Source organism: Rhopalosiphum padi, chromosome 3 (assembly GCF_020882245.1).
Source record: "Rhopalosiphum padi isolate XX-2018 chromosome 3, ASM2088224v1, whole genome shotgun sequence".
Lineage (NCBI taxonomy): Eukaryota > Metazoa > Arthropoda > Insecta > Hemiptera > Aphididae > Rhopalosiphum > Rhopalosiphum padi.
Genome location: NC_083599.1, coordinates 66,157,089 through 66,172,050, shown reverse-complemented (window position 1 = coordinate 66,172,050; position 14,962 = coordinate 66,157,089). Strand labels below are relative to the sequence as shown.

Here is a 14,962-nt window from a genome sequence, read left to right as displayed (position 1 = left end):
ACGGCCTAATCGGCGAATGCGAAATTGCTAACTCGAGAGCAACTCGTAGACTGGCGGGGCATGTGTCAGGTATTATATGTCGCAAAGGTCAAAGCCATTTCAGCGATTACGACGACGACAGTGACGAAGGTCGTCGAAGCTTTGTCGTGATCTAGCTGGACTTTGTCCCGGATCATCTTCGGCGCGAGAATATGTGGCGCGAAGTATGCAGTTCAAACATCCTCCCCCCCATGGAGGCTCAGGCTCCCATAGGAATTGAACGGATTTGGTTGAATGGACTGAAGTGGTGTCTTGAGATGATGCATTGCCGGGGTGATACTAATTACCATTTCAGTTTACACAGGTAACATGTTGAATAAAAAATTACAAAAAATACACAATTTAATAAAATACATAAAATAATAAAACAAATGACACATATGGTGTCCAAACGAAATTCGAAATGGAGTCAGAGTAGCTAATGACTAAATATTTAATAAATGGTAGCTCATTTTAAGACTATATAAAATTAAGATTCAGGAACAACGTTTTGGGGGTAAGCATTCAACCAACGAGCAAACTAGTGGGGTTGTTAAGAATCCAAGACGCTATTGGGTGGGTAACACTACTATTTTAGCAACCGGTCGAGTGATTTGGCCATGACATGTTAACAATCGCACAACACGTACGACGCCGTCGTTACCTGGTAATAATTCGAGAATGCGCCCAAGGCGCCATGCCAACGGTGGAGACTGATTATCGATTATTACTACCACGTCGTTGACCTTGACGTTGGGGGCTTCAGTAGTCCATTTAGATCTCCCTTGAAGTGAAGTCAGGTATTCGGTTGACCAACGTCGCCAGAATGCTTGATGGCATTGGTCGAGCAACTTCCAACGTTGAGTTAAGTTGACACGTGATTCGAATGATAATCGGTGAGATACAGCTAACAGAGGTTGCCCGATTAAGAAATGTCCAGGGGACAAGTATTCGAGGTCAGTCGGGTCCGTGGTTAGTGGGGTCAATGGTCTCGAATTAAGTACTGCCTCGACACGTGTGAGCAGGATGGTAAACTCTTCATATGTAAGTACATGGGTACCCATGGTACGGATTAATAATCGTTTGGTCGACCGGACCGCAGCTTCCCATAGGCCGCCAAAATGTGGCGCACTCGGAGGGTTAAAATGCCATTGGCATGATGCGCGCGCTTGTGAAATTGCGCATTGACCGTCCGGACTGTTAATCAATAACTGTAATTGTTTATCCGCACCGATAAAGTTAGTGCCGCAGTCCGAAAAAATTTCAGACGGTAAGCCTCGTCGCGCGACGAACCTGTCAAAGGCGGCGAGGAATGCCTCCGTTGACAACTCTGTGACCACTTCTAAATGAACGGCTTTTACAGAAAAACATATGAAGACGGCAATATAAACTTTATATACGCGAGATTTTCGTAGTTGCACTTCACGCATTTGAAGTGGACCAGCGTAGTCAACCCCTACTCTCGCGAACGGCCTACTTTGCTGGACTCGTGCGGCTGGTAAGTCTGCCATTATAGGTTGCGGCGGTTTAGCATCAAAACGCACGCAAACCGGTCATGCGCGGGTGATAGAGTGTAAAACAGATTTAATCGACACGATCCAGAATTCGCGCGATATAAGAGCCGTCATTATCCGCGGGCCAGCATGACACGTGATCTTGTGCCATCGGCGGCATAGTAGTATCGACAAATGTGACTGTTTCGCTAATAGCATGGGGTGTTTGGAACCGTAATTTAAGTTAGAATAACGCAGTCGTCCTCCGACGCGGATCACCCCAGATGGATCCAAAAACGGACGTAGTCTAGACAGGTATTTCGATGACACACGTGTCGACGTCGATAGCTCGTGTGTTAATGTTTTATAGAAGCACTGTTGTGACATAATGACCAGCTTACGAATGGAATCGTCGAGTTCTATGCGCTGTAGTGCCCTGACAGGTGCCCGAGAATGTTTCTTACAAGCATTAAGAAAACGATAAATGTAGGCGACTACGCGGACCAGTCGGTCATATGACGAGAATTTGTCATACCATTCGGAGGGCAGTTCAGTACTGAGCACTAGGACTGCCGGACGCGTCTCAGGTAGATCGGGTATCGGTATCGAAGGTACAGTTACATCCCAGGTAGCTGTGTCATCGTGTATGAACCGGGGACCTTGCCAGTATAGCGATAGAGTGGACAACACTGATGGCAGGACGCCGCGCGAAGCGCAATCTGCGGGGTTCTCCTCCGACTTTATATGGAGCCATCGACAGTCAGGCATTAGAGTAATGATAGTAAATATGGATACACCCCCTTCCGTGTTACAAGAGCCATATCATCACGGGCAAAATGTTTCGAAGTTTCCCTAAACTTATCAAATCCTGGTGTAATTAAATTTTTCGAGAGTGTAGATAAGCTTGAAGCCATGAATCTATAAGTGTCTATAAATCGAAGGGTAAATTTGTTTGAAATATATTTGCTGAATGAGATGAATTTCTCCTCGCTATTAGGAATCACTGTTGTACTGCGCTCATCATATCCCAGCTTCACGGCAATGAAGTGAGCATCATAATTGCTTAAATTGTGAAGGAAACACGGTACGAAATTTGGTGTTTGTAATGTCAGATTACATCTGTTGCAAATAGTTTGACGATACAGCCCAGACAAGTGACAGTGGTCTCGTACTTTTCCGTTTATAAATGTATAATCTTTTTTACATAAATTACACGTTGTACTATTATCATACTCATCTTGTTGTTCCTCGCTCATAATTATTTTTTTATTATACTCTATTCAGAATAACCTTGCCCACTTTTGCGCACGCAACTGAGCCGACGGCAATCGTCCGACCCCCCTGGCAAAAGTCAGGAGCGCTGTGATTGGTCGTTAGTTGTCGACCGCTGCCGTGGCCTGTCGTTACCGACAGCCGCCGTCGTATATACAGATGATCATAATAACACGATCGTAATAATTAATAATTATTACCTATATCATGTTATAATGTATAGTTTTTTTTCTTTACCATGTATTTGTACTTTTACCTTATTTTTCTGTACCAAACACAATGCTTACGTAGTATACAATTATTATTAAAACCAAATACCAATACGTCATGTAATTTGAGGAGAAAATTAAAACTAATAAATAAATATAACTTCATATTTACAAAAATCAAATTCTTGTTTACAAAAATTATCGTTATATATACAAAATTATAGTAATATTTACAAAATGTATAGTTATATTTACAAAAATTAAGGTCGACATTATTCAGTATCTGAATCCGTTTCAGAAGACGATGTGTCTCCCGTAATAGTCATCAACAAATCTTCTTTCTCCGCAGACAACATCTCTTCTATTATGTTATCAACCTCATAAAATTTTACCTCTTCTTTTTTCGTGTGGCTAATAAAATTTTTCCACATTTGTGCGTCAACTAGATTTATGCCCTCTATTAGTAATTTTTTTACATCCGGTAATTTGTATGTTGTGTTGTTCATCTGAACATGGTTCTTCACCGATGACCAGGCGAGCTCAATGGGGTTAAGCTCGCAGTGGTATGGCGGGAGTCGTAACACTGTATGATTATTGGCTTTAACAAGCTCGTCAATAAAATACTTAGTATGTAGTGGTTTCAAACGTTTCACTATGTGTAAAAGTTGAGGGATAACCATAGTTTGGTCTATCACTTCTCCTTTATCCTCCAACCACTTAATAATATCCGCCTTTCGTGTATTCGATGTTGGGGCTTTGTCTATTTTCATGGAATGGTAGGACGCATTGTCCATAACAATAACAGAGTTCGGTTTTAGGTGAGGTAGAGTGCCCTCCATCCATTCACGAAATGTGTCCCCATTCATTTCATCATGGTAGTCACTTAGTCAAAAATAGAAAAAATAGTTTTAACTTTAATTTCAACAAATGGTTTTTCTTTACAACAACCTAAGTGCTTTAGGGCTGAATAGTTATTGGAACCTTGATCACAAACGAGTGTCACAATATTAAAACCTAGCTCTATACATTTTTCGATTACATCTATAATTAAATCTTTTAATATTAAACTATTCATTGACGAACCCGATAAAAAATAAGCCAATGGTAATTTCCAATTACTATATAGCCCCCGAACCATGAAAACCATGGCCTGCGTAGCCAATTCATTTGTTCTACCTCTGTGTCCTAAATCCTCAAACCCTTCGACCATATCTAAATATTTCGAGTATTCTAAAAAAGATTTAATTTTCATTTCATCGAAAATTAACACACAGTATTTTTCATCATCTGACATTGTATTTAATTTATTTTTAATTTGCTTTAGCCAAAGTGAATTAAAACCGGGACAAAATTTAGACTTCCCTATCCACCTTTGTAACGTTGTTACACCTGGTAAAATAATTTGTTGATTATTACTAAGAAATTTGTATGTAGCTGGTGATTTATAATATAAATTTATTGCAAAATTTTTTTCAGCTAGTGTCCAGGATGATCTTGAATTACGCTTATGGAACATTTGCATTTCTGCTATTACTTTAGATCCCAAACTTGAAAACACGATATTATTTTTAAATTTATGTAAATTAAATTTATTACGAGAAACTTGTAATTTTTTTCTTAATTTACTTATGGTAGATGAATTCTTTTTTAACAAAATATTTTTTTTTAATTATGTCTTCCAGCCGTTTTTTTGACGATTCTGTGCTTTGTTCGTTAGGAAAAAGAACTGTTTTTGTATTGTATAAACGATGTTCTCGAGTACTAATAGTTGAAGGCATATCTATAAATGATTTAACCATTGAACTTGTTGATGGAGAACATTCATAAGTCAAAATTGGCGAAGACGGTGATGTATTTAATGTAGCCGGGAGATGAGGAGATTCAATAGGTGTTCTCGGACATTTTTTTTTGTACACTGTGGTTGGTGTTTTAACGTGTAAATTAGGTGACTCGTGGTCTTGAAATTCGTTTAAAGATGAAGTTGGAATGTATTGTCCCACATCAATTGATAACTCAGTAAAATCATATTTTATTGGAATTACATTTTGTTTTAGTCTTTGTTGTGTTTCAATATTATTAAAATCCGTAGGTTTAAAATGTAAATTATATACATGGCGATTATTTAGTTGTTCAAATGATAAATCCGCCAATTTAATATTTCCTACAGTTAAAATAATATTGAAATTAATATATTGAGGAGCAATTAAAGTAAGAAAAATTTCAATTTGACATATTAATCTACTAGGATGTGTGTCTAGGATATTGTATTTATTTATTTTAAATCTAAAAACAATTGATAATAAATCGTTATTTTACGCTTAAATTTTTAAAAAGAATGATAATTAAATTTTAGATTCTGAACGGAGTGATGAATGTATTGATTTTACAATGATGTGTGTTTTTTAAAATTTTTTTTTTTACTTTTGTGTCTGTCATCACGTTTGAACGTATGAAATTTAATTTTTTGCGAAACCGCGTATAATAACGATATATTACAATTTAAATATAGCTAATAATATAAATACTAATACTATATAATTTTCCTAGACTGACAAATCATCTCCGTTCAGAATCGTTTTTCGTATACAATGATAACTGACATTACATTCAAATTTAATATATCTATTATTATTTATTATAGTGATTATTTTAATTTAATTTAATGTTTTGGTAAAAAAGTTTTAAAAAAAATCCAAAATAGCCATTTTGTAGTTTATTTTTCGAAAAATTTTGATGTTTCAACATTTTATTTTCATTAATTTCATGATTTTTAGTATTATTTCTAGTTTCGAGAAAAAATTTAATTATTTAATACCATATAAATGCCAGAAGCAGCATTCTCTTCAATGAATGCCATCAAAAGTAAAAATCGATCACAACTGAAGAACTTGGAAGACGACATGAGGGTGTGCTTATCAACCATTCGACCACGAAGGAACCTAATAATGAAGAGAAAACAGTCCCAAATTTCACACTAAAATTAGGTTTTTTATAAAAATTGTAATGTATCTGTCTGATGTCACCGGTGTTCGGTGCGACATCGTGGATTTGTGGATGATAAGAATTATCGGTAATTGTTTCGATTGATAAGATGGCAAACGATAACGAAGAAAATAGTGTTGATAGTGTTACGGCTACGGCTTCGTTAGATATCAACGGACTCGTACGCGCGATGTTGGAACAAAATAGATTGCGCGAACAACAGATGGACGCAATCGTCAATAGGTTGCTTGACCAGAAACGAAATGACCCGCCCGTTGTACCAGCGATGGTACGAAACCAGGAGCAAATCATACCGATGTTTACAGGCGAATCAGGAGACACGGATGCAGCTACCGAATGGGTTAATGCTTTAAAAACCGTTGCTCATTTAAATGGATGGCTTGATACCTACACTTTAGAAGCGGGACGATCACATCTGTGAGGCGCAGCAAGACATTGGTATTTGAGTCATATGGCAGAACTGGATACGATGAATAAATTTATCACATCTTTCGAAATGATGTTTACCAGTCAAGAGAGTATTACAGAAACATGGAAGAAAATGGATGAACGTGTTCAACAACGCGGTGAAACGGTATACGCGTATTTTCATGATAAGGTGCGGATGTGTCGACGTTTAAAACTAACTGCAGCCGAAACAAAAAAGATGGTGTGCATTGGACTCAAATCTCGTGAAATGTGTGCCGCTATATTAAGTAACAGTCACACAAGCGAAGTGGAACTATTGGCGGATATACGTATGTATACTGAAGTGCATTCTAATCGAAGTGAACGTTATCGTACCGTGTCGACATATGATAAGAAGAACGCTACTAAAACGTTTGATAAAGATGTAGAACAAGGGTCAAAACCTACCAACCAGGGACAACCATCATACATAAGTTTCAAAAAAGGGCAAAATACGAGTATGAGTACACCTACGGGACCTAAGTGTTACAATTGTCAATTGATTGGACATATAGCACGCGATTGTACTCGTCCTAAGAGACCACTACAATGTTCGAAGTGTGGAACAGAGGGACATACTGTTAAGTATTGTCAAGCAGTCAAGACGGACGTCGCTTTGATCGATACTAACACAGTAAATAGAACGCTATATGAAAAACGTGTACAAATCAATGAGGACTCCGAAGAAATTCAAGGCTTAGTGGACACCGGAAGTGCACTTTGTATTATCAAGCGAAGTATAGCTCAAAAATACGGACAGACAATAAAACCACGAACAGTTAATCTTAATGTGTATGGTAACACCCCGTGCGTAATTGGTGGCGGTGATACTAGGGCGTGGTTGAAGATAGACTCTGTAAAAGAACCTGTAGATTTACTAGTTGTTGACGACCACGTCCAAAACTATGATATACTCATAGGACGCACTTTCATCAACAAAGAAAATGTATCTTTTATTAAGACATCTAATCAGTTGATTTTTGATTATAATATGCCACTGCCATATAGTGAAGAACCGAATGAGACAATAACTGGACAACCTGCAAATGTAGAAGTGATGTTGATTGAACATGAGAAGGAACCGATTACAGCGAGTATGGTTAAACACAATCAATCATTCACTAAGGATGAAGTAACCAAACTAGTAGACCTGATGAATGAGTATCGTCTATGTTTTGCATTTAATATATTTGAACTAGGATGTACAAACGCACTAACTATGGACATTGTGGACAACAACGTACCAGTGGTAAGCAGGCCTTACAGAGCAAGTGCGGCGGAGCGAGACATCATCGACAAAATTGTCACTGAATGGAAGGCGGCAGGTCTAGTTACGAAAACGAAATCAGCATATGCATCTCCTGTGTTATTAGTGAGGAAGAAAAATGGTGAGCCAAGATTAGTTGTTGACTACAGAAAGTTAAACTCGCAAACTATACGTAAGGTATTTCCGACACCGAACATGGATGATCATTTAGAAGCATTGAGTAAAAATATATTTATTATTATTATAAGTAATAGTATAAAATCTACTTTAGTGCGTAGGTGTGACACTGATTCAGTATTGAAATGTTTAAAAAGTTTTATGTTGTTACATGGCCTACCAAAAAGGATTATTAGTGACAGAGGTACTGCATTCACTTCCAAAAGATTTGAAACATACTGTGAGTCAGGTGGAATCAAACACACATTAATTTCAGTCAGACATCCACAGTCCAATGGGCAAGTTGAACGAGTGAATTCAACTTTGGTACCAGTACTACAGGCGAACATGACTTATGAAAGAAATTGGGACAAGAAATTACCCGAAGTTGAGAGTCAATTGAATAATTCACAAAATAAGACTGTTGGAGATACACCATTTCGCATATTGTATGGCTACCATGCAAGTTTTAATGATGGGATTCTAAGACACATAACAATTGAAGAAGAATATGAAGATGTTAATAAACTGCAAGAACAGGCACGAGTCAACATCGAAAAGGAACAAGTAAAGTGGAAAAATAGATATGATCAAAAACATACAAAGCCTGTGAAGTATAAAGTGGGAGAAGTTGTGTTCCTACGACGTCCAGCTATACATACAGGTGAACCTACAAAATTGCAACCAAAGTTTCGAGGACCTTTGATAATAAATAAAGTACTACCTAACGACGTGTACCAAGTAACTGATGTGACAGTGAGGGAAGGACGCCAGTATGTAACAACAGCTCATGCGTCTCATCTCAAAGTATATCGAATAGGAACCGACAGTGATAATGTACCAAATCATATCACTGATGATCATGGTTGAGGGACTATAAATTATAAGACTTCAATACCACTAGTATTTATGTTAAGAATTAGTTTGATAATGTTAATATTATATTTTGTTTTAATTTTGAAGTAATTTAATTTATTTTGTTAAATCCAGTAGGATTATTATTCCTATTTTTATTATTATTATTATTTGTTGTTCTTCTGTTACATACAGTTTATATTTTAATTTTAATTTAGTATTATATTCAAAAGAATACATTTAATAAGGAAGAGAGAGAGTAATCCCCTTTTAAATTGTATTTAAAAATTTATATGTATAATAATACAGCGAGGACGCTGAAAAACCCAGGATGACCGAGTTGTTGGCAACACTACTGGGTGACAGTAAAGAGCTAGTTGAGAGAGTAGGCGACAGTGTGTTGCGGTGCGTTGAGCCGTACCTACTGTGATATAGTGTGTGTCGGGCTAGGAGCCCTTAGACTTATAAGTTGTTATGTTATTTTTATTTCTTTGTTTAATGCATATATACATATTTGTTAATATTGTGAACATTTTGGAAATCCTGACAGGTGTATGTACAGAATGTAATGGTAAACGGACAATTCTTCCCGATAAATTTTTTTGTGAGGGCTCATTTCCCCATATGACATGTGATTTCCCCATTTCCCCTTATAAATCCCCATATGATTTATACGTTATATTTTTAATTAAATTGTATGTAAAAAAAAAAAAGGGAAATTATTAGTTTACCTAGTATTACTACAGTAATTATACACCAAATAAAATCAGTAAATAACATGTTGATCGTTTAAACTTACGTATTTATTCGTAATAACCAAGGCTCGGAACTTTAGGCATTTGCATATTTGTTTAGAAAGTGCATATTGAACTTCTGGTTCGATACAATTTTTTGTATGTACATTTCAAATACAAAAATTTTTATTGCATAATTTTGCATATTTCGTTACTTTTTGTACGAATTAGCATATTTTAGGTTATAGAACATTTTTATGCATATTTCATAGATTTAACGAAAACAATTTTTTCTTACATTTATACAATTTAATTATAGTTAACAAAATATAATTAGATATTTAACAAAATAAATTCATCGAAAAATACGTCGTTAGATATTCTTATATTGCTCCCAATGCATTTAACAATAATATTATATAATCTCTAGTACTGAGAACTCGAAATAGTTACTGCCGACCGGCCGGCCCGTATTTATTTTTATCCAAATTCAACACCGCATTCATATATTTTGAACCATGATATAAATAAATTATATAATCCTAGGAAATTTGTAAACAATTATGTTTAACCATTAGGTCGTTATCAGTATTTATACACCATATTAATTCTGTTCGTTGTAAATTAGTATTAGTATTACAACTTGTAATACTACGGTCAACGTGCGTACCGGTTTCACTGTACAGTGCGAACTTCGAGTGCACATTAGTCAGTCGTCAGTATTAAGCCCGTCGCGTGTCGCAGTGATAATTTTTTTAATATTTCTGATTTAACGATGCCTAAAGATAAGCAATCATTGTCTCGGCGCCTTAAATCTTTAAGCTCTGAGTTCGGTGAAGATGTGTTCTCTATTGATAATGTAGTTCTATTTTGCAAACTTTGCGAAGTGAAAGTGGATCCCGAAAGACGATCTAGTATTACACAGCACATAAAAACAGAAAAACATCGTCGTGCTGTAGAACGTAAAATAAATCAAAAAACAGCCAACAGCAAACAGCTATTAACAAATCTAACGTCGAAAAAATCGACTTTTAATATGGATTTATGCAAAGCTTTTATATCAGCTAATATTCCGCTTAACAAGTTACAAAATACCGAGTTTCGTCAATTCTTACAGCTATACACACAAAAAGATGTCCCCACTGAATCGACACTTAGAAAGTTTTATCTTGATGATTGTTACGAGGAAATGATGAAAAACATAAGACAACGTGTGTTTTAAAAAAAAAATTTGGATATCGATCGATGAAACGACTGACGCTGAGGGAAAACAAATTGCAAACGCCATAATAGGAACTCTAGAAGAAGATAGAGCAGATGATATATTTTTATTAAATACCGACGCATTAGAAAAAACAAACCACTCTACCGTATGCAAATTTTTCGACAAATCGCTCAGTATTTTGTGGCCTGACGGAATCAAACACGATGACGTGTTATTATTTCTATCGGATGCGGCGCCTTAAATGGTTAAGTGTGGGAAATCACTTAATGCGTTATATTAAAAAATGGTACATGTGACGTGCGCAGCGCATGGTCTCCATAGGACTGCTGAAGAGGTACGTGGACAATTTAGCACAATCGATAAAATTATATCGAATGTCAAAAAAATTTTTAAAAAATCGCCATCGCGTGTTCAGATATTCAAGACACATGCCCCGAATATCCCCTTACCACCAGAGCCAGTTATCACACGCTGGGGCACGTGGCTAAATGCTAGCATTTAATGAATATTACAAACAAATTTGTGAAATTGTAGAATTGTTAGACTCAGAAGACGCTTTAAGTATAAAAATAGCAAAAAAAAATTTGTAAAAACATGTGTCAAAAGTAATCTAGTATACATAAAATCAAATTTTAAAGTACTTTCAGATTCAATTTTAAAATTACAAAGAAAAAATATGCCTTTAGCTGAATCCTTAGATATTCTGGAAAAAGTTCAAGTTCAGTTACAAATGGCTCAGGGTAATGATGGGCAAAAAGTGTATAAGAAATTTGAAACGGTTTTAAACAAAAACAGCGGATTAAAAATACTAAAACAGCTATCAAAAATAATTGGAGGAGAAAGTGACAACATAGATGATCTACCTGAAGATCTTACCACAAATGATTTAAGTTTTTACAAGTTTGCTCCAATTACATCGGTTGATTAAACGTTGCCGTTTACGGTTTTGTCGTCGCTTCTCTTACGCTGAAGAAAAGCACGGCTTTTATGAACTCTTCATGATATTCCGTGGCCAGTTTAGGCACAGTTAGTATTGGTACCAGCTTTGGCCAATTATCCGAGAAAGTATCAACTGCTGCAGATCGGCGCATTTTAAGAAGCGGTCCAGTTCCATCTTACCTCTCCTTACGGTACCGTTCTCTTTTTTATTATTATTAGTTATAATAATTTATTTATATTAGTTTTTTTTAATATTAATAGTTATTCATATATCATACAGGACGATCTGTCTAGTGCTAGTTGGCATATTGCTTTATTATATATAACACAATTACTTATGTGCGATATATTATATTTTGTTTGAAATATTATTTGTAAGATTTATATATATCGTTTGTTTTATTTTATTTATTAACCCTACCCTCTCATCGTCATAATCAGAACCCTAGTCATCGCCGTCCACAAGTCAAAACAAAGGTAAGTCCGGCGTTGGCGAAACACCAATCTTTTTCGCTGCATCAATTAAAATGTCGGTTGTTCTCTTGAGACTATCTTCTGTCTCTGCTATAACAACTATATCATCTGCGTACGCGGCCAGAAATACTTGTTTTCCTTGCCCTATATTCAAACCTTGTGGCTCGTTTTGCAATACTTCTTTAACTACCGATTTCAGCGCGATGTTAAATAGGATCGGAGACAGAGCATCACCCTGCCTTACCACTGTGGTCACTGTAAATTCCTTTGATAAATTAAGTATATGCTAATTAATTAAATTAATACTAAAGTCTTAAAACATTATTCTAGCCACTATTAGCTTTGCATTTTTTTATAAAAAAATAAAATTGTTTATACTTTAACTGTAGTTGATTCGTTTAAACTTTCCAATAACCGTCGGCTCGATGTGTCTTTTATTTTTTCATCTAATAAATAAATCATTTTTTCTGATTTCTCTTCAAATACAGAAATTAAATTTTGAGCAATTAGGATACATTGTGTTCAAATCTATGTCAACCTGAAAATATTATTTTAGTTATTTAGTTATATTTTTATTGTTCTCCAGCAGATTTAAGTTATTTTTAGAGTAGGGTAGAGTGTGGTTGTAAAATTACCAGTCTGTATCCCAAAGGTAATTTATAATTACTCCAGTTATTCAGTATATCATTGGTAGATGTTAAGGTTTGAATATTTTTTAAGCGGAACTGAGTTGTTGCTTTCCAGTTATATTCCAAGTCGGGGAAAGAACAATTATTATCGTGTTTGATTTGTTTAATAATATATTGTACATCATTTTCTGGTTTTGCAACATACCAATTAAATAAAGATAAATTTCATAATTATTACACTATTACAAATATTAAATCTAAATAACATCCCGAGTAACAATGTTGGTGTACATTGGGTGCCCTATTGGGCGGCCGTGTTAAGCTACGCGCACCGGCAAGTCAGCATTAGCAGATAACGCGCCGATACCTGATTTGCATAACATTATATAATTCATAATACACAAAATATAATTAACCCTACAATGCATGATTTTTTTTTTTTTTTTTAATTTTTTTTGGGTTGTTTTATTACTCCTTATCAAGGGAAAAATACTTAAATTTTAAGTCCCTAAAAAACCAATTTTTTAGTTTGTTGCCTGTGAGCAACACTATGCGTTTATGGGTACAACATAATTAATTATTTAATAAATTTAAAAATGTATATCTTGAAAAGTTTTATTGTTTATTGATTAACTATAAATATAATAAAATAATTGACTAACTTGCCAATTACAAAACAAAGTATAATTTTTTAAAAATGTAACATTAAGTAGTAATCAATGTAGTATCAATATGTAACAAAAAAAAATATAGAAATAAAAATAATAAAAAATTAACAACTTTTTTGGTATAAACTTAGAACAAAAATGTAATTGACTGAACTGTCAATACATAACAAAATAAAACAAAATAACTAATATAAGTCACAAAAAACTAAAATAATAATTTAAAAATTATAATGAATTTTTATGTTGTATGCCATTTGGTGAAACAAGTTAGTCCTTTGCCACAACATAAACTTATTTGACATTTTCCACACATCATAAAAGTAAAACCTTTGCAACCTGGATTCTTACATCTAGTTTTTTTTTCACTTTCAATTGGCCAATGATCTAATTTATCAGTTCTCACCTCTTTTGGGGGTGCATGCTGTCCTATTTTAGTGCTCATTTTACCTTTTTTTATAATTCCTCCTTGTACATCATTAGTGGGACGGCCACGTTTTGGGGTATAGGTACCAATTTTGCAGAGAGATAAAGCAAGTTGTTCCCTAAACTTTACCAATGATAGCATACTATTATTTCCTTTCTGTTTCTGAATTCTTTTATGTAGAAGCCAAGAATTTACTACAGTTACATCCAATAAATGGTGGAAAACTCTCATGTACCATTTTCTAATCCTCATCTTTATCTTATGACGCCCAAGTAACCCATTTAGTAAATCAACACCACCCAAGTGTCTGTTATGACTTGTATTATATTTGGACAATCAACCTCAATTCTTTTTTTTTGTTTTCTGTCAAATCTACTTACTTTTACAACTGGGTCTTTAGCAGTAAATGTCGACAGCAAACTTACAATTTTTGTATCTTTCCATATGACAGCAACTATATCTGTATCTAACACTTTGGATATACAATGGGCAGTAGTGCCGCTAGGTTGTTTCATTAGAATAGAATCATCTGGCAACATTACATTTTTTAACCTATTTCTTCTTACAGTGCCTAAAGATAATATATTTTTTTTTTTTAAATAAACTAACAGTGGCAAAGTAGTATAATAATTGTCAAAAAATAATTTAAAATTTTGGTTATTAGGTGTAACTCTACTAAGGCGCATAACTAGCACCTAGGTCTGGCTCACTTGCTTTTCTACTTTCACTATTATTTTCTTGACCTGAACAAAACTCAAAATTATATGCAAAACCTGAGGCACCACTAAGAACAAAAAACTTGTAACCCCATTTATGAGGTTTATTGGGCATATATACTTTGAGTGAACTTCGTGCTTTTGTACTACATATTTGTTCATCAACTGCCAAGTTTTCTTCAATTGGTATAGAACTAAATCTTTTTCTTAACGCTTCAATAAGTGGCCTAATTTTATATTATTTATCTCTGCCAGGACCAGTACAAGTTGACAAATTATCATTAAAATGAAGATTAGCTCTAATTTTTTCAAATATATTTATAGTCATTTTAGCTTTTATCAAATAATTACCCAATACTGAGGACCAATAATTTCTTATATTAGATGTATTTATCAAGCTCATTATTATAAGAATACCAATATATTTTTGTAA

At 34.8% G+C, this 14,962-nt stretch overlaps 2 protein-coding genes across 2 annotated transcripts; both read right to left on the bottom strand.

Annotated features, from left to right (window-relative positions):
• Positions 1–587: 587 nt before the first annotated feature.
• Positions 588–1,529, bottom strand: LOC132925425 (uncharacterized). The gene has a single exon (XM_060989823.1). The coding sequence runs from the start codon at positions 1,527–1,529 to the stop codon at positions 588–590; it is 942 nt and encodes a 313-aa protein (XP_060845806.1).
• Positions 1,530–3,264: 1,735 nt separating this feature from the next.
• LOC132925424 (uncharacterized) lies at positions 3,265–3,858 on the bottom strand. Its single transcript, XM_060989822.1, has one exon. It carries the CDS (start codon positions 3,856–3,858, stop codon positions 3,265–3,267), a length of 594 nt encoding a protein of 197 aa, XP_060845805.1.
• Between the last annotated feature and the right edge of the window lie 11,104 nt (positions 3,859–14,962).

What these genes read in the sequence shown, in the direction of transcription:
- LOC132925424 (XM_060989822.1), bottom strand. Translation starts at nt 3,858, where the DNA reads ATGAATGGGGACACATTTCGTGAATGGATGGAGGGCACTCTACCTCAC.
- LOC132925425 (XM_060989823.1), bottom strand. Translation starts at nt 1,529, where the DNA reads ATGGCAGACTTACCAGCCGCACGAGTCCAGCAAAGTAGGCCGTTCGCG.